At 39.9% G+C, this 21,019-nt stretch overlaps 1 protein-coding gene across 3 annotated transcripts in view; it reads right to left on the bottom strand.

Moving 5' to 3' along the window:
* The window catches only part of SCEL (sciellin), a 110,413-nt gene extending 90,326 nt beyond the window's left edge, over nt 1-20,087 (bottom strand). For 2 of the 3 annotated variants that reach the window (XM_003257353.3, XM_003257354.3), the window contains exons 1-3: nt 19,937-20,055; nt 1,130-1,191; nt 333-450 (exon numbers count right to left, since the gene is read on the bottom strand). In XM_003257353.3, coding sequence (XP_003257401.1) covers nt 333-450; nt 1,130-1,172 — 161 coding nt within the window. In that variant the 5' untranslated portion in view covers nt 1,173-1,191; nt 19,937-20,055. Of the gene's footprint in view, nt 1-332; nt 451-1,129; nt 1,192-19,936 lie in introns of all 3 variants that reach the window. The other variant, XM_003257355.2, reaches the window with a different exon arrangement.
* Nucleotides 20,088-21,019: the final 932 nt, after the last annotated feature.

Here is a 21,019-nt window from a genome sequence, read left to right as displayed (position 1 = left end):
TGGATTAACTGTTACCTTTTCGGAAACTGGAAAGTCATGTTTTCTTTTCAGTTTAGCAAGTAAGCACAAACATCTATCCTAGGTAATAGCCAGGCTCTCTCTCAGTAATGACTCGCGTTCTCTTATGTATGTGGATATTTAAAATGGCAGAGATATTCTTGAAACTCTGATGTGTAACCTATTTATGCTTACTAAGTCTTACCAAAAATTAGACCATGCAACAAAGTGTTTCAGGAGAAAAGTATTCATTTTTCAGATGAGCATTAGCTTCCCAAACAGAGAATGCCCCTCTCTGCCCCTCCATCCACCCACCACGCTCCACACCAGCTTACTTTTCTTCTTCAGGGCGTTTCTTTATCCAACTGTTATCCTGTAAGAAAGTTCTTCTTTTGTTCACCTCATGAAAATCCTGCTGCTTCTGTGTGATTCCCTGAATGGTGCTCTTCATCTCTATCAACAGAAACATGAAAGACTGGAAGATGTAATAGTATGGAGTTGAGCGTGGGCTTGTTAACCTGAAAATCCCGAGAGGCACATCTGATTGGCCAGCATCAATCTTCTAGGCTGGCAAGTCCAGTACTGTTTCAAAGTAGGATGCCCCAGCAAGAAAGAACAGATCCCACACCCCATCACCAAAGATAACATATAAAGCTGCTCAGGTGCCAACTGAAACTGCCAGTGCCAATCATGAGGCCCCATCCAGCTGCTGGGAAAGGAGATCTCCCAGCCTGGGATAAACCGAGCCAGGATTTAGTGGGTTGGCCATTTTACCCCATAAGAAATATACCTTGGAAGCCCACAAAAGACTGTTTTTATAATACATTGTAATAGTCAATAAGTCCTGGTCATTTGATTCTAAGTAACTTAATTCTTTTATCCTGTAAGAGCCAAACACAAAGAAGGTCATATTTTAAAAAAGATATTTTTATTAATTAAAAAAAATTGAATTCCAATTACGTGACTAAAAGCTGCGGCATGTATACTTTTTCTTAAGCCTAACTTTGCAATGCTAATTAAATTAGACTGTTGTTTCTAAGCATTCAATATCTATATTAAAGAATTCAGATCTGTGAGTTGTTTTTCCAAAATTTTAAAGTTTTCTGAGCAAGAGAAACATCATGTACGTTACCATTTCCTGTGGGAGACATTTTTCTCAAGGTAACATTGGACATGCTGCCTTCCAGTAAGGACCTAAAAGAAAAATGGGAAAGAGAGAAAGCACATCAATGACCCTGAGAACCTGTAAGTGACTGTTTCATGACTGAGATTCACTTTTCAATGACAGTGACATAGTCACATGGTCTGTCATAACAAATGCATGACATAAAGTGCCCCTAAGAACCTAAGAGTTCATCTCTTCCAACATATTTATTTTACAGATGGAGAAAATGAGGGCCAGGGCGTTTTGTGATTCCAGTGTTATATCATAAGCAATCGGTAGAATCAGGCCATCAATGAATTCATTTATTCAATCAATAATTACTCATGGAGTACTTACAGTGTGCCTGGCACTGAGCCTGGTGCTGGAGACAGAAAAATGAGTTAGACAAGTGTCTGGTCATAGTCAAGAGGGGGAGAGAGAGATGGTGCTGAACCCACAGCACACTGTGAATACCCAAAGAAGGGCTCCTCAGCTGCTTCCTGAAAAAAGCCAAAGCAAACTCAGGAAACTGCTGTGTAATTAGAAGGAAAGCAGCCAGGCACATGGAAATCACAGACTTGGAGAAACACTGGTGATTTTAGGCAACCGCCACATGGAAAACTCAAAGTTCCTGAACTACTCTTCTGGTGTTAAGGGGTTAAGGTAACCCACAGCACCAGTCTGCCCAGGACTGATCCAGTTCCCCAGAACTGAATTATGACTTTGTGGGTCCTAGGCAGTTTTGCCTTCAGGGTCCCATCTTATTCACACAGACATACACACATACACAAATTTAAAATTGTATCTTATGACTATGTTAGTATGAATATAATCCTGGCTGGCTTCATTATTATTATTATTGTATCAATATTTTTCTTGTAATTGAAAGAAATTAGAATGCTTTTGTGAATCATAAATGTATTGGGGGCCTTTGTGTGCCTTAGTTAGCCCTGGGTCTTCCTGAAAGTGGGACTTTGAGTTTTCAAACCAGAAAAGTCCTGGACAAACCTGGATGGCTGGTCATCCTAGGTGGGGTATTATGTCCTTTCCAGTGTCCATCTCACCCAGACTGTGTATGGAACATAGGAGGGGCATTCAAGCTCAAGTCAGAAGCAAGTTTTAGGTCCATCTTTATCACATTCAACGTCTGAGAATGAACCACTTAACCTCCCTGCAAAATGAGGCTATTGAAACCTGCCATCTACTTCCTAAGTTGCTGTGATGATCAAATGAATAATGTACACAAAAAACTACTTTGTTAAACTATCAATGCTATTGGACTTAAGGCAGTATTATTGGACCGCTGTCTATAGCTATAATTTGGGGTTCTAAAAGCCCCCACCTCCTATCCTCTAATGTGAAAGTATTTCCTGCAACAACTTGCCATAGGACCTGAAGCGGGAAAGACACACTACTTTGGGTCAAGGTATTATTTTCCTTGGGGTCTCTTTTTGGAATGTCAGTAGCATTGCAGAAGATCAGAGGTGGAGGCTGTAAGTGTCCAGACCAGGTGCCCCTCACCAGTCTGAAGCTTGGCAGCTACAGGCTCATGACTGCACCTTCCCTGAGGATTTGCCCTTCACCGTTAGGCCTGACTGGTTGCACAACCTCCCCACTCACTACAACCTGGAGCTGGTGGCTGACTGACCCGGGATGAAAAAGGTCAGTCCCTTGCCTCAAGATAGAATCACTTCTATCCAGTGACTTGCACTTCAGAGCTGGGATCCAGCTGTAGCTCAACCAGCAGAGAGCACATCCTTGCTCACTGCCTTCCCCGGCCTCCCCCTGCCTCGCTCCCTTCTCCTGAAAGCACAACCTCAATAAGTCACAAGCACCCAAATGCCTCTCAGAAACGGCTTCTGGGAAACCTGATCTAAGATGTGGATTAAGAACCAATGTAGTCATCATGACCATTACCTTCACAGGGACCAGCAGCTGTTTGCTGCATGAATAGCTGAAAGTCTGAAGGTCTTAGTGGAGTTAGAAAGAACCGCATCTAAGTGATGCTGTTTACTGACTGTGTCACCTTAGGTATGTTATTAGCTCAGGTCTCTTATTTGTATCATGAGGTGAAATAGGAACATTATGAGGTTCAAATATTACTAGATAACATATGCAAAGTGTCTAATTATTGCCCAGCACACAGTAGGTGCACGATAATTTTTAACTCCATACTCTATCACCTTGGCAAGCAGAGAGCAAAGACATAGGAGAGGTATGGTTGGATGTGGGAAGGGATGGAACAGACTTGAACTTGGGCAGCTGGGCACACCGGGAGTGTCAGGGATCCCCTGGCTGGCTGTGTTTGGAGGCTGCATAGATAAACTCTGGCAAAATGAAGGTAAAGAAACACCTAAAGGCAAACTTAAAGCTCAACTAGTGACTATTTTGCCTCTCTCTGGTAGTGTGTCTCAGGACTTTTGGCTAGCCTCTTTCCTGTTTCTAAATGGGCTCTGATATATTTTTTTCCCTCTTAGCCGATAAAGAACTGGAGAGTTCTCAGCTGATTAAACTGGAATTCTCAGGTGGTCAAAATGCTGAATGCATAATTAATGATACATCTGCAGAGACAGTAAATGCAATTGTGAGACAAAAGACAGGGTATATGGAGAAAGAGTATTTTACAATTATCTGCTTATTTTTCTGTCCCTCCCAAGAGACTCTGTTTCCAGTGGGAAAGGCCTAAATCTTTTCCTTCTATTCCCAGCATCTGGGAGAGAGTAGATGCTCCCTGGGTGCTTGTTATTGGCCAAGTCACGTTCCTCCAAAATTCATATGTTGAAGTTTCCACCGCTAGTATCTCAGAAGCTGACTATATTTGGAGATAGGGCCTTTAAAGAGGTGATTAAGTTAAAACGAGGCCCTTAGGGTGGGCACTAATTCAACCTGACTGGTGACCTTGTAAGAAGAGAAAATTTAGAAACACAAAGAGACAGCAGAGGAAAGGCCATGTGAGGACACAGTAAGAAGGTGGCCATCTGCAGGCCAAGAAGAGAGGCTTCAGGAGAAATCCAAATCTGCCGATACCTTGATCTTGGATGCCCAGCCCCCACAACTGTGAGACAATGATTTTCTGTTATTTAAGTCATCTGTCTGTGGTATGTTGTTATAACAGCCTGAGCAAACTATGGAGTCCTTATGAAAAAAGTAATTTGAAGAGTTACAAAATAGGTAAGTCATTCAAAGAGCTTTGGTCTACACTGCCCTTGATCTGTGCCCTCTTCAAATGGCCTACTGCACAGGGCAATTGCTAATAGAATAAAGATCCACTGGTTGAGCCCCTGCCCTGAACAGGGGACCTCCTAGGCATTGTCTCTCATTTTTCATATAAACTCTGCGGGGTGGCTGTTGGTACCTCCAACTCCCAGATGAGACTACTGGAGCTCAGAGAGAGGACGCAGCGTGTCCAAGGTGTTAAGAGGCTGCATCAGGCTTCTAAACCAAGCCACGCCCTCCTCAGCAAACAGCACTAATGTCCATCAGGAGTCACTGCAAGACTAGGCTGCTGCCCTGGTGTTAGAGCGAGAGCGGGAACGTGGATGCAGGGGCTTGCCTGGCCCTCAGCATCTCACTCCTTGGAAGTCCCATGAGCTCTGGTCAAGTGCTTGGTACCAGGGCAGCCTCTCAATGAACCGCTGCAGCAAACAAACCTTCACAGGACAGCCTTCTCTGTGTATTCCCCAACATTCCTTTGGTTAAAAACATGTCCACACAAAAACTTGTACATGAATGGTCATGGTAGCACATAACAGCCAAAAAGTAGAAACAACCCCAATGTCCATCAGTGGATGAATGGATACACAGCATGGCATCTCTGTGCAACAGAATATTACTCAGCATAAAAAGGAACGAAAATACTGATTCATCACAACGTGGATGAAACTTGAAACATTAAGTGAAATGAAAGAAGCCAGGCACGGAAGAGTACACATTGTATGATTCCATTGACATGAAATGTACAGAACAGTCACATCCATAGAAAAGAAAGTGGATTAGTGTTTTCCAGGGGTTAAGGGGAGAGGTGAATGAAGAGTGACTGCTAAAGGGAATGGGGTTTCTTTTTGGGGTAAAATTAAAATACTCTGGAATTAGATAGTGGTGATGGTTGCACAACCTCGGAGATATATATATATATAATATATAAAATATATATATATATAAAAAATATATATATATATATATATATATATATATATATTAGACAGAGTCTCATTCTGTCACCCAGTCTGTAGTGCTGTGGCATGATCTTGCCGCACTGCAACCTCTGCCTCCTGGGTTCAAGCAATTCTCGTGCCTCAGCCTCCTGAGTAGCTTGGACTACAGGTGTGTGCCACCACATCTGGCTAATTTTTGTATTTTTAGTAGACACTCAGTTTTGCCATGTTGGCCAGGCTGTTCTCAAACTCCTGGCCTCAAGCCATCCACCTGCCTCGGCCTTCCAAAGTGCTGGGATTACAGGTGTGAGCCACCACACCCAGCTGTGAATATATTTTTTAAAAAGCACTGCATTTTACACTTTAAAATAGTGAATTTTATGGCACGTAAATTATATCTCAACTAAAAAAAACAAAAACTGGCAGCAGGCCAGGCCATCTTTGAGCTGGAGAGGCAGAAAAGACACTCTTATATGGCCCGCGTGGTTTTGCCAGAATAAAATGGAATCAGATTACATTTCACAAGATTATCCCAGTCCCATCCTCATGGGCATCTCCATACACTGCTAACAATTGAGCTCTCCCTGGCATGCATCTGTATCAACTCCTAAATGTTAAGCTGGTGTCTTGAGTGACCCATGGATCATTCATCATTGTGGCCTGAAAATATGCTCTCTGACCCTGAACTATGCAAGCAGCTGTTAAACTTATACAATAAAGACAAGCAGGCCTAGGCTTCTGTGGAACTCACAAACTGAAGCCACATATTCAGAAACACACATATTCAGGAACATCCTAGTTTAAAACTTTCTGTCTTCTGATCGGATCCTAGTTCCCATTTGTGGTTTGAAGAGCCACACTATCGTACAGGAAAGCAGAATGAGAGTTGAAAGGATAAAGTCAATCACAGGCAAGAGAATGTCTATGTGAACTAACAATGGGGTATAGCAGATTATGTGACAATAGGAGAATGTGATGTTCTACCATGTTACCAAAACATGTAACCATTGGGTAGTGTGTTCTCTGTTATTTCAATTGAGCGCATGCTATTTTAAAATATATATTATATATAAAGACATACAAATGGCTAAGAGGTAAAATGCTCAACACCACTAATCATCAAAGAAATGCAAGTCGAAACCAAATGAGATACCATCTTACTTCAGTTAGAATGACTATTATTAAAAAGACAAAAGTGACAGATGCTGGAGAGGATGCAGAGAAAAGAGAACTCTCATACACTGTTGGTGGGAATATAAATTAGTACAACCTCTATGGAAAAGAGTATGAATATTTCTCAAAAAACTAAAAGTAGAACTACCATATGATCTGGCAATCCCACTGCTAGGTATCTATCCCAAGGAAAAGAAATCAGTATATTAAAGGGATACCTGCACTCACATGTTTATTGCAGCACTATTCACAATAACAAAGATATTGAATCAACCTAAGTGTCCAACAACAGACAAATGGATAAAGAAAATAGGGTATATATGCACAATGGAACTATACACACTGCTAATAAAGACATACCCAAGACTGGGTAATTTATAAAGGAAAGAGGTTTAATTGGATCACAGTTCCACATGTCTGGGGAGACCTCACAATGATGGCAGAAGGCAAATGACAAGCAAAGTCACATCTTACGTGTGGGCAGGCAAGACAGCACGTGCAGGGGAACTGCCCTTCATAAAGCCATCAGATCTCATGAGATTTATTCACTATCATGAGAACAGAATGGGAAAAATCCTGCCCCCATGATTAAATTACCTCCCACCAGGTCCCTCCCACGACATGTGAGGATTCTTACAACTCAAGGTGAGATTTGGGTGGGGACACAGAGCCAAACCATATCAGAGAGTTAAAGATGCACGCCGATATTTATACAGACTTCCTGCCCATCTTAATGTCAACACCCTTCTTTTCCGCATTAGATCTTATCCTTAGCTTCCCTTTATGCTCCAGAACTTTCCATCTCCCTCAAACCATCAAAATCCATCTGACCCTCCTTGCCTCAGGATCTTTCTGTCTACTAGCCAATCTGAAGTAAAATATGCCTGAACAGGTGACATCTTAATGTGTTAGCAGTGGCATAGGAGGAAAAATGGTTGACAGCCCTTGGGCTAGAAAGCCCCAGATTGTGTGTGTCCCAGCTTCGTCGCTCATTAGCTACTTGGACCAAGTCTCTGCTTCTGCCTATGCAAAGAGGAAGTTATAGCAATCTTAAAAGGTTGTTATGGAAATTAAATGAGATAATGCTTTGTAAATTATAAATTCATATAAAATCATATAAAGTATTATTATTGTTTGAACTTTTCTCCCTACCTAGCAGACCCTAAAGGGGCAGCAAAAGCCTAGGTCAGAGGAAGAGTGAGGTGGGATATGGGTAGAATACCAAAGAAAATTTAAAACGCAGCAACCATCTGGGGTTTTGGCCAGAGATCTATATATTAAGGAAGAGGAAACTGGGATGTCCCAGGGAAAGAAAGTGTGTTTACTGGAAACTGTTCCTAGGGAGGATCCCAGAGGTTCTGGGATGAAGCCAGTAGGGGTGTTTATAGGATACCTGAGGCTAGTCATTAACAGAGAGAAAGAGGGTAAGGTCCATGAGCTTGTTCAAATGTCTTATTTCACTTGTTCTCATTTAACCAGGCCTTCTGGAGAATACCTAGCTAACAAAGGCATAAAAATATCAGACCCTATGGCAGAATGTTGGGTCTGATTGGAGCTATCCCTAAATATAAAATGATGAAGAGATACCTGTTTTCCTCTACACAGCTCTTTGCAGGAATTTCTGATGATCTGAGAGTTGATCAAGACCTCAGCCATCCTAGAATGGTACCTAACCCTGGGTACAAACCTCCAGATGGGCAGAGGACGAGGGAGTGAGGGATGGAGGGCAGTGGCACTGAGTTAATTGCAAAGGGTCTGCTTGCAAATCCTTCTGCACTCAGCATCAAAGCATTTTTATAACAAATCCATCATACCTTTTTGTCAACCAGTAAATTACTGAAAATATAATTAGTCTTATATGTGAAACATCATGAATTTTTTTATTTTTAAAAAAGAATTTTCATTCTTAAAACAGTTAGTAATCATTACTATAGATTTCGGGGTAAATCTAAATTTTATTTTAAGAATTCCTCCAGAATGCCATGCCTCTCTCTTTTAAATTACAAATGTTACTCACATTTTTTAAAATGTTTAAGATTTATCTTAAATTTTGGGGGGGCTGGGTGCAGTATGTTCCAATGGGAAAGGACAATAAGGAAAGGTCGGTCCAGTCATGATGATCTGGAGATTTCCAAGTAGGGACTCATGGCAGACAATGATTGCATATCTGATATCCATTCTCCCCTTCTTTCTTACTGATATCTAAAGCCACATTTCTCAGGCTCTCTGAAGCTAGCAGTAAACACATTTGTAGTTCTGACTATTACGATTGAAGTGGAAGTCCCTGGGAAGAATATGTCCTTTTGTGCTCCCCCACTCTCTTCTGAAACTAAGGTGGCTTGCAGGAGGGAGGAGCAGTCCTCTTGGACCTTAGGGATTGTGGGCAATCATAGGGACTAAATTCACACACGAAAAATAGTAGAGCAGGAAGTTAGAAGGGACCCGGTTCCTTGGCAGTGTCATAGAGTTGCCACAATAGCCCTGTATTATCTATCTCTGAACTTCTCCTTCCAAGAGAAAAATAAACCGCCTCATTTGTTTAAGAGATCTCTTTTCCTTTTTTTTTTTTTTGTTGTTGTTACTCAAGCCTAATGCTCTTCCTCCATGTCACTAAGCCATCGTGCAGCAAATAGAAGGTCCAAAAGTTGACAGGAGTCTACAAAAGATATGTGTGATTCTTTTATCAACAAAACATATGTGTTCAATGTTCCTAGCAAGAAGGGTCACTTGTTAAGCCCCTACCAAGTACCACCTGCTGTACCACATATTTTATGCACATTATCTTATTTAATCCTTCCAGGTCAGTACTATTATCTATAATTATGGGATCCCAAACCTCAGAGAGGTTAAATAACCTGCCCAAAGTACACAGTTAGAGGAAGAATCAGAAACTGCAGTTAGGTCTGTGTGACTGCAACACCAGAGCTCTTTTCAGTAAGTGATACTACATGTAACTCAAAGTGCCATGTGATATGACCCATACCAGGCACTCAGAGAAATGCCTGGAGTCCCAGATGATTGATGATCATGGGAGAGCAGGTGAGAGGAACAGCAGGAATGAATGGCTGCCCCAACATTTCCTGATAGCTCAGCCTCAAAACTCACTCCCCGATGACCACACTGCAGCCAGAAGTGGCCTGACACGGTTCCTGACTGGACTCCTTCCCTGAATCTGTCTCATACTAGATAGCTTGATAATGTTTCATTCTCTCTCGTAGTCCAGTGCTGGCCATTGATCAAGCTAACTGAGAAAGGATACTATAATGTACTCTATTTACAGGTGATAATAGTTTCATAAGGATGCTGGGTTTTTCTTCTGAAACATAAATGAGTAATATTGTGGGAAATTAAATTTTTCTTATCAAAGATGCAAGTTGCCAAATCAGCGGAGGCCTCTGCCAGATGGCCCAAGCCAGAGAAAGTCTGCTCTTGAGTCTGTTTTTCTTTCCCTTTTGGCATCTCTCCTACATCTTTCACACAGCCTCTTCCAGCCTCGCTGCTCTCTTCTTCCCTTAGGACCCATTGTCCATGTCACCCAAATCATCTCCTCATGCCACCTCATTGGGTGGTCCCAGAGCCATTTCTAGAAGCTTCCATGTAAAGCCTCTAAGGTGTAAACATTCCTGTCTCATCAACCTCTACTTCCGCAGACATTTTACTGCAGTAGTGCTCTTTCCATCTTCCCCAGGATATAAAACAGTACTTTATATATACATGGATATTTCTTGTTAGAAACAGTTCAACAATATATGTTTCTGTGAATAATATCCTTGTTAAAAATGCCCTTTTGTGGAATGGATTAGAGATTACTAGTCTCTCAAACTGGTAGTGTTAGAAAAATAAATGCAGCCAAATCTTATTGTTTTGTAATTCTTTAAAGGAATTACTTATTTCAGGTACTGAGGTTATCCTGAGCTTCAAATCTACTCAACACCCACATATTGACACTTTCGTAGCCTCAGTTCAGCTAATTGGATTTATTTCTAAGTGCCACATTTCAGTTTCATTCCAATTAAGTTTTTAGCTTCTCACAAAAAAGATGAAACTCTAATCTTGGCTTCTTAAAAGGCTGTTGCCAGTACATATGCCTACTGATTACAGACACCAGCAACTGTGTTTTAGAAGTGTAATATTATGAGAAAAGATGTGTGAACGCTGTCTCTCTTATGCTGGGAAGTAGAAAAACCTTCACCTATGAAGCACTGAATGCATGTGTTGAAAATTATGATGTGAAATCATAACGTCAAAGTCTATGAGGAGAGAGGGAAAAATATTTTCAATTATTGGCCCATTTTTCATTTCCTCTTTGTGGCCAAACACCAGAAAGAGCTAGTTTTTATCTGCTGCCTACTGCTTCTGTCCAAGGACGTTTGTCTTTAGGTTTTACATTAAATCACTCAGCTAAAGTTCTGAATCATGAAATCAATAAACTTTCGTAGCTCTTTTTGTATGCATTTGAAACTATCAGCATCTCCTATTTCTTACATTTGTCTTCTTTTCAGCTTCTCCTCATCTCCCCATGCCCTTACTCAATTTCCTTCAGTATTTTCTATCTCTAATAACAGCACTTCCTCTGGGAGCATTTAGGTCCATTAGGTGACCCAAATGCCACTTCTCCCACCAGCCCAAGCTGAGCCCCAGCTCCTCTTGTCCCAATGCCAAGAATTCCCTGAGCCAACTTTCACTTCAGTCCCCCAGCCCGATCTCAGTCCCAGCTCTTCCTGTCCCAGTGCCAAGAATTTCTTGGGCCAGTTCCCAGCTCAGCTAGAATCTTCATCATCTTTTGGGTTCTCTCAGCATAAAGACTTTAAAAATCTCACTCTTCCCTTCCCACCCAAGGACGTAATGCCTCTTGGCTTACCTCGTAAAGTCTTTACCACTCCTTGCTAACTTTCTCTTAAGAAAGATTGTGCGAACAGAGAAACTAAAATTGGTTAAAAAAGGGCTCATAAAGGAAAGAGAATAGGAGAAATAAGGCAGAAAAGAAAAAAAATGTGCAGCAGAAAGTAAATTAACAAAATAAAGGATGATGGAAGAAAAGAGAATAAAACAAAGACTTCAATTCTGACTGCTGAGATTTGGGGTCCTACAATAATAATAACTATTTTGAGCTTATATTTTATAGGTGTTGTCTCATTTAAGCCTTACATGCCTTTAGGTTGTTACTATTGTTATACTTGTTCTTTAAATGAAACTTAATGATGAATGGTTTCAGTGAAGTCAGAGTCTTCTTGTGGAAGGATAGAGCAGGAGTTGGAAATGTGGGCAGTGGTCGAAATGTAGGCAGATTTTTTTTCTGGAAGGAGTCTCAAGATGGGTAGTTTGCCTAAGGTTACATAACTAGTGAATCGCGCAGTAGGGATTCAAACTCAAATCAGCCTGACGCAAGAGAACCTATCTCAGAAGCCCGGGAAACAAAAAGGAGTCAACAGGAAGAAATTTACTCGACTAAAAAGTGGTGAATAAAAGTAGAACGAAATCATGTTCTTTGCAGCAACATGGATGCAGCTGGAGGTCATTATCCTAAGCGAATTAATGCAGAAACAGAAAACCAAATACCAACTGTTTCCCCTTATAAGTGGGAACTAAACTTTGGGTACTCATGGACATAAAGATGGCAACAATAGAGATGCATGGTGGAGCTCAACAGAGAAGAATTGGAGCAGACTTTCTTTGATCATTTTACCAAAGTATCATGAGATCTACATAGAGTGACATTTGGATATTTTAAGTACCCCAAAATCTTTCAATCAATTCATCAAGCTTCATATATATATATATATATATATATATATATATATATATATATTTTTTTTTTTTTTTTTTTTTTGAGACGGAGTCTCGCCCTGTGGCCCAAGCTGGAGTGCAGTGGCGCAATCTCGGCTCACTGCAAGCTCCACCTCCAGGGTTCACACCATTCTCCTGCCTCAGCCTCCTGAGTAGCTGGGACTACAGGCGCCCGCCACCACGCCCGGCTAATTTTTTTTTGTATTTTTAGTAGAGACGGCGTTTCACCATGGTCTTGATCTCCTGACCTCGTGATCCGCCCGCCTCAGCCTCCCAAAGTGCTGGGATTACAAGCGTGAGCCACCGCGCCCAGCCTAATATATTTTTATAAATTACTATCTTTATAAAAGACCAAATGTCAATAGTTGCCCGGGGCAAATCTCTTTAGTGATGGAGAATATAAAAAAGCTAAAGTAGAATAAGTAAACAAATACAGAAAAGGGATCTAGAAAATGACACAGGGTGGCAAATCGCCCTGGTGGTATTCACTTTTGCTTCTGAAAAAGTCCTGAGGGTTTCAGGATGCGGTAACAGTGCCAAACCCACCACTACTTGTTTCCCGGAAATCAATGAAACAGGGAAAATCCCTAGGAACTGGAAAAGGACAAATGCCATAAAACCATTTTCAGTAGAAGAATAAGAGGGGCTCTATAATTACAGACCAATAAACAGAAGCATTATCTTTTGGAAGATAAATAAACCATCAAACAACTAATTACCACCCAAAAGTACAAGAAATATATGTAAGGGAAAAACAAACAGTGCTTCATGAAGTGTAAATATTAACAAGTCTATTTAAATCCATTTTTAAATAGTCTCTCAGAAACAAACAACTATGTTTAGCCTGAATACACAGCCTAAAAGGAAATACAAAAATCATCAGGCTGGGAAAGATTCATTTAGCCTTCTGTGATGGTTAGAAAGCAGCTATTTCTTCAGTCACACAACCTCACAATCTAAGCTTAGCATTGGGAAACTTGTTTACTGCTGGTGAAACAGAGTCCAGAATGTAGCACGAATGAAAGCCCCTACCATACAATTTTCTCACTGTTGATTCTGGCTTTGTTTGTTTGTTTGTTGAGACGGAATCTCACTCTGTAGCCCAGGCTGGAGTGCAATGGCGTGATCTCGGCTCACTGCAACCTCCACCTCCGGAGTTCAAGCTATTCTCCTGCCTCAGCCTCCTGAGTAGCTGGGATTACAGGCACGCACCACCATGCCTCACTAATTTTTGTATTTTTAGTAGAGACGGGGTTTCACCATGTTGGTCAGGCTGGTCTTGAACTCCTGATTTCGTGATCCGCCTGCCTTGGCCTGATTCTGGTTTTTAATACACAACCTTCACCAGCTCTTTTTCTTACAGCCCATCTTTTCTGCAGAATGATAACAGCAAGCTTTAACGTGAATAGTGGCCTGTAATTATTTCATTTTACAAAAAACACTGGTCTAATATTCATTAATAAAAAAGCTATCCAATAAAAGTTATCTATCACCTGAGCCCCATCAGGGGCTATTTTCAGTTCTAGCTGAAAATACAAGTTAAATGAGTAAAAACTCAAATTTTGACCACAGACTATGAGCCAAAACCCTGTTAGTTATCTTAAATACTTTACTGTATTTCATATTCACAAAAGCTCTGTCATGTAGCTATTCTGTATCCCAATTTTACACAACATAAATCTTTCTCACTATATTTAGAACATATGTGGAAATACAAGAAAGCATATATAAAATGTGGAAAATATAAGAAAGCATAAAGAAAGAAAAAAAATCAGACACCTTTAATCAATCACTGTAATTTTCTTCCAGGGTTTTTCTTTGCCCATTTAGAGCCTACTGATATGCATTTTCCAATGCCATTTAAGAATATTTACATATTTATTTTGCAGCTACAAAATATCTCATTTTATTTATCAATGTAACATCATTCCTCTGTTGTTTCTAAAAACCCATACAAAAGTCTTTCACCAAGTATCTAATTATTTTCTTTGAATGAATCTTAGAAGTGAAATTACTTGCCAAGATGTATAATTTCTAAAATATTCTTGATCCCTATTGTCGAGTTTCTTTCCATAAATCTTATAGTAGTTTATCATCCACCAGCAACATATGAGTGTCCATGCATTTGCCAGCATTTAGAATTATCATTCATTAATCTTTTTAATAATATAATAGGTGAAAGTAGAATCATTTTGTTTTACTTGCATATTTTTCTTCACTTTACAGTGCATTTTCTTATTTTATAAATTATCCATTGACAATTATTATATATTTCTTACCGATTTCTCATTTTCTTGATATGTCAGGAACATTCATCTTTACTTTCCCAGTTTTTCATTTAGCTTCTAATTATAAATTTTGTATCAGAAGCTTTTGATTTTGCATTCCCTATTTTTCTCTTTATAATTTCTTCCACTTTCACTCTTTAAAAGCCATCTTTGTAGACCATCCATCAATCTTCTTTCTGACCTCGAAATCCAAGCAATCGTCAAGTCCTATCCATAACTCAACATCTCTTGTGTATCTTTCTATTTCCAAGACACCAATTCAAACTACAATAATCTCCTGACTATTCCAACGGCTTCCCAGCTACATTCTCAATCTCCAGACTTCCCCACTTAATCCATTCTCCTCACTGGTGTCAAAGTAGTCATCACCTACTTAAAGCTGTTCAAGGGTGCTCCATTTCTGTCATGATAAAATAGAATTGTTAACAAGGCTGACAAGGCCATACCCTCCAGCCTCATTTCCCCCAACTCCCCACTCCCCACTCACACTCTGGCTTCAGCCACAGCAACTTCTTCCAGTGCCTGGGGCTTCATCCTTTTCATCACCTGTGAGCTATTGCTTATTCTATCTATGGCTGAAACACTCTTCTTCCTGAACTTCCCTCAACCCCTCATTTTCCTTCAGGAAAGACTTCCATTCACCTTCCAGATCACACATTCTATATCCTCCAGGAATCATTCTGTGACACCATCGCCACTTGCCCCACTCCTTCCTCCCCAGGCTGAGTTATGAGCCCTACTATGTTTTCAAATAGCAGAGTTTCCATAACATCACCTAAGACTGTCTGTGTGTGTGGCTGAATAATCTTCCCCCACCCCCAACACGCACATATACACACACACACTCACACCCGCACACATTCACACATTGTACATCTTAAGAGCAGTGGCCAAGCCCATCTTCTCCACAGCTGATTTTCAAAACTTATCACAGTACCTGGTACATAATCAGTTCTAGAGGAATATTTGTTGAACAAACATGAGGTTAACTAAATATTTATTTTTCTTTTAATTTTTACAATATATTTTGTTGTTTTATGTAATCTCTCTAATTCATGTGGATTTACTTTGGTAATGAGAGAATAAATCCCTTTCTCGTTGATAAATGATTTGTCCTTTGTCACACTTTAAATTCTTACATATTCTTAAATGTGCTTTGTGGCTATCCATTTTTCTCAAGAAATCTCTTTAGTTTCTTACAATAAAAACAAGCTACTTTTATTATTGTGTTTTTCTGATACATACATTTTTAATATCTAGTAGCACAGCACCCTTCATTAACTTCCTTTTTAGAAATTCTATCAGCTATTCTCATTTATTCATTTCTTTCAGATAACTTTAAAATTATTGTCTAAGTTTCAGCCGGGCGCGGTGGCTCACGCCTGTAATCCCAGCACTTTGGAAGGCCGAGGCGGGCAGACCACATGGTCAGGAGATCGAGACCATCCTGGCTAACACGGTGAAACCCCATCTCTACTAAAAATACAAAAAATTAGCCGGGTGTGGTGGCAGGTGCCTGTAGTCCCAGCTACTCGGGAGGCTGAGGCAGGAGAATGATGTGAACCCGGGAGGCGGAGCTTGCAGTGAGCTGAGATAGTGCCACTGCAGTCCAGCCTGGGCGAAAGAGCGAGACTCCATCTCAAAAAAAAAAAAAAAAAAGTTATTGTCTAAGTTTCCAAGATAAATATTCTATTGGAACTTTTGACTAAAATTGCATAGATTCTATAAAAAGAGTTTGGGAAGAACTAACATTTAAAGTCAGCTTTCACCTTTATGTTTTACTATAAAATGTTATTTTTTAAATCTGGATTTTAAATTTTTCTTGTAGAGATTTTTTCTAGATTTTTATATTTTTGTGCTATTGTGAGTCATATTTTATACATATATGTCCCATTATGTAATATGCTATGTACATTATAAAATATGTATATAATATATATATAATTTTATATATCTATTAATTATTCATTGAGAATCCTAATTTTTCTTTTTATCTGCTGGTGCTGTGAATTAGGCATACTCACACATGTCACCATTTGTCCACATGGAATCATGGTTCAAATTCAAGTCTATCTAGATTTCAGCTCCCTGCATGCATTTGTATACAAATTTCTTTTAAACTTTTGCACACAGCATCTCTAATGACAAAAGAGGGAACCCTGGGGAGAACTGGGGAGAGGGCAGGGCAATAGGGATAGTTTTCTCCAAAGCTTTTTAACTAAAATTAGCTCTCCATACAGACATGTGCCATGCTTATTTCATAATTTTATTGCATTTTCTAGAACATTGACACAGTCTCCTGGGATGTATATATCTCAGTTTGAAAAATATGGCTTATAGTTCACTGTCTTTCCCCAAGAGGTTTCATATGAAGGATACGTAATCACATTTTAGAGTCAGGGAAACTTGGGTCTACAGACAAAGAATAAATCATTCAGATTTTTAGAGCTATCAAGTATACTATTACAAGGAGGATTCAGGATGATCAGTTCTTGTATCTAGAAGTAAACCAGTTGCCATTGAATAGATAGCTATAAAATTCACTGTTCCAATTAAATATCACAATAAAAGGATGACTCATGTCCTTAAAATATTTAGTAATCAACATGAAATGAAAGTCTAGTACATGTAGCTGTCATTTGGCAAAGCATCCATGTGAGGAAGAGCTTCTCCTGAGCCCGAAAATCACCAGTTCATGGAAAAAATCACAGTTTACCATTTGTACAATGGTAAGCTGGAAACACTTAAGGAATATAACTGATAAAGACTTTTGATTAAGGCCAGGCACACTGGCTATGCCTGTAATCCCAGCACTTTGGGAGACCGAGGCAGGTACATCACTTGAGGTCAGGAGTTCAAGACCAGCCTGGCCAACATGGTGAAACCCCGTCTATACTAAAAATACAAAAATTAGTCGGGTGTGGTGGTGCACACGTGTAGTCCCAGCTACTCGGGAAGCTGAGGCAGGAGAATCACTTGGACATGGGAGGCAGAGGCTGCAGTAACCCAAGATTGTGCCATTGCACTCCAGACTGGGGAAAAGAGCGAGACTCATCTCAAAAAAAAAAAAAAAAAAAAAAAAAAAAAAAAGACTTTTGATTCAGAAGTGAACTTTGAACAACTCCAGCTATGTATGCAGCAATTAATACATAAAATCTTTATTTCCAAGTACCCAGCCAAAGAAAATGGAAAATGATCAACAAATGGTCTAGAAGCAGGACAATGACAGAAAGCGAAGCCATGTGGAACCAATAAAGATTTCCCTTGGACTGCAAGGCCAAAGATTTTATCCCCTCACTCAAGAAATGCTGGGAGTTGATGCCTGAACCATATAATATGCTCTCAGTTAAACAATGTTTGCTTAATTTGACTGCTTCGTGAATTGTGTTCAGTTCATTCCACAGTATGAGCTCAGTCATTCAAAATATATTCTTTGTTTTGTTTACATAGTCCCCAGGAATATGAACCTCTCAGGTATTTCATCATAATTCTGGTAGTCTGAGAAGGCAGTCAGGTAAGCATCACCCACAGAATGGCATTCGAGGTGAGGGTGTTCTGATTGTACAGACCACAGCTAACACACATACATCAGATCCCCTCCCTGCTGAGGGGCTACTGGCTCCTGAGATGAAAATCTCATAAATATAATAAACGGCAACACTGATTCCACAAGCCACAAGTTGGAAACGTATTCCATTATGTCTTAGTCATACCATACACACTATAATATTTCCACATATTGCTGGGTAACCACAGTCCGTGATGGAGTGTGGCTCATTTATTGCTACTACATATTTTATGATAAAAAGCATTTGAAAAAATATTGAGAAAATTCAGTAAGACAAAAGACAAGCAATCTGGCTTGGTGTTTTGGTTCTGCTACTCTGATCTTCACAAGTTGCTTAACATTTATGCTTTGTTTTTCTCATCTAGAAAATTCAGGCATTAGACTAGATGGGCCTATGCTCCATTTCAGTTGAAATATTCTGTCAATTAGATCTAAGATTTATATGACGCTAACATTCCAATAAAAAATTCTGGCCTGTTGTTGGCATTCTCTGCATATCCCGACATTTAGGATCATCTGAATGTTTTACTAAAATTTTTACTGTTGTCATTTCTCAGTTTTCTCAAATTGCTGTTTCCAATGCTTTAAACACCGGAGCACCGCAAATATTAGGAAGGCTTTATCTACGTTATAAACTGTGGAAGTGAAAGACAGTTTTAAATGTAATCACATTTTATGAAAAATAAAATTATCCACACTTGCTATACTTTAGTTTTCTGGTTACTATAAACACTTGAAAGCCAAGTTGTAAAATTCTTCGTTAAACCTTTGGGAAATGAGCACTGGTGTGTCTAACTCCCTCTCAGACTGCCGGTGACCTGGTCAGCAATAGAAAGCCATGAGAACTCAAGTACTAAAGATAGAGCCAGGTATGCTGTGGGGGCACCTCTCTGGAGGACACAGAGCTGCAATTTGCAAGCTGTGAGTGGCCCCTGCAGTTGAATCCCACAGCTCTGTATCATAAATAGAAATGATGAGAAAAAACACAAGTCAGACAAGTCAGCTTAGCTATTAATTATAAAAGAAAGCTCTGTTAAAAGAACTCTTCTATCCTTATCAAAAGTCTCCCAAAACTGGTTTTTCAGGACTAGGCTATGAATAAAGTTTGAAAATTGCCCCCATATACATTAATCACTCCTTAGGTTAGAATGCAGAATGTACCATAGAGAAGTTGGCCAGATGCCCACAGATCCCTGTGAGGAACCACGTATCCTTACTCTGCCCCCACGCCCTGCCTTTACTCCTTGGTACTTTCAAGTAAGAAATGGTGATTTTCTTATTTGGGGAAGATAGGGTGGAGACAAAAACCTCATAAATATAAACCTCTCTCTCTCTCTCATAGCTCAGCAACTTGCAATATTTTTAGCAGTAGAGAAAAAAATAAATATGACTTATTAACTATAAAGCAATATTTGAGTTCACTATTTCACTAAAAGCATCATTTAGGAAAACAGAAAGATCCTTTTAAAAATGTTTGTATCGTCGCTTGAGAAAATAAACCAGCAGGCGCTGGTCCCTTCACTTATTTATTATCCTTTGTGTGGCAGGATTCACCAGCTGACAGCTCCCACCCAGAAAATCAAATAGGTGCTCATTTCTGTGATGCCCATAATGTGCAAAATTGCCAAGAAGTTCATTGCAATGTGACCTAAAAGTACAGCAAGGAAGATCAGAGCTAACAGCCAGCTGGAGGCTGTCAAAATTTACAGGAAGAAAAGACAAAGATAATACAGTAAGTTCTAATTTTAATCATTTGTAAGGAACACAGAGAAAGCTGTGCACATACAGCAGATGTATTTCTGTTTGCAAGTATAATTCAACTTACCTCTATTGAGCAGAAAACCAGGACTTTTTGGCTAACCAGCCTGTTGTGATTCCCTGGGAGGATCTGGCTGAAAGAAATGGGAACCTAGAGTTTATTCAGTGGAGTCTCAACCTCTACCTGACTGTATTAATGAACAGTTCAGAGGTTTCTTGCTCAGCGGCTGAGTCACTCAGGGAGGAGGTGTGTGGTATGCAACAGGGTGTCACCTTGTACAAATACCAGTTCAATTAAAGCATTCTCACTCATAAACCTACTGTCTTTGTTTGAATTCTTTGTTTAATTTATGGCCTTATGCAAAAAAAAATATATATATATATATGTATGTATATATGCTCCTGTGATCACCCTTTTAACTGATATCAACAGTACGCACAATATCACTGACAAGGTGGCATAGGACCCAACCTATTTTGTATTCTCTTTCAAAAAATAAAACTGAAAACTCAAGATAGAAGGAACCCCCATACACCCATAGTACCTGGAAGGCAGGGGCACAGACAAGCATGCAAGGAGTACATGGCTTAAAGGAAACTTCAAGACAAACAAATTCTCAGAAACCCAGGAACCCTAGGATTGGAAAACACAAAAGAAGTCTGTTCCACACATTCTACACCTAGAATATTTTGTAAAACTATCAGAGGGAAAATACACCTAGCATGTAAGAATTCTAATCTCTATCTTATTTATCCATGTATAAAAAATGTGAAAAGGGGCCAGGCGTGGTGGCTCACATCTGTAATCCCAGGACTTTGGGAGGCGGAAGCAGGCGGATCACCTGAGGTCAGCAGTTCAAGATCAGCCTGGCCAACATGGTAAAACCTGATCTCTACTAAAAATACAAAAATTAGCTGGGCATGATGGCACACACCTGTAACCCCAGCTATATTAAATAACTATAACACACCATGATAAAGTCATATACAGAAATTTTCAATGCCAGGCATCCCATAGTGGAGAGAAGGAAGAACCTGGAAGGTGATGTTGATGCAGAGTTTTAAAGTCTGAGTGGACAATGATTAGACGGTCAAGAAGAAGAAGAACCATTCATCCACTCTGGCAGGAGGAGGCAGGAGAATCACTTGA

This window comes from Nomascus leucogenys, chromosome 5 (genome assembly GCF_006542625.1).
Source record: "Nomascus leucogenys isolate Asia chromosome 5, Asia_NLE_v1, whole genome shotgun sequence".
NCBI lineage: Eukaryota > Metazoa > Chordata > Mammalia > Primates > Hylobatidae > Nomascus > Nomascus leucogenys.
The sequence above is the reverse complement of the archived record's forward strand: the minus strand, read 5'-3'. Positions and strand labels throughout refer to the sequence as shown.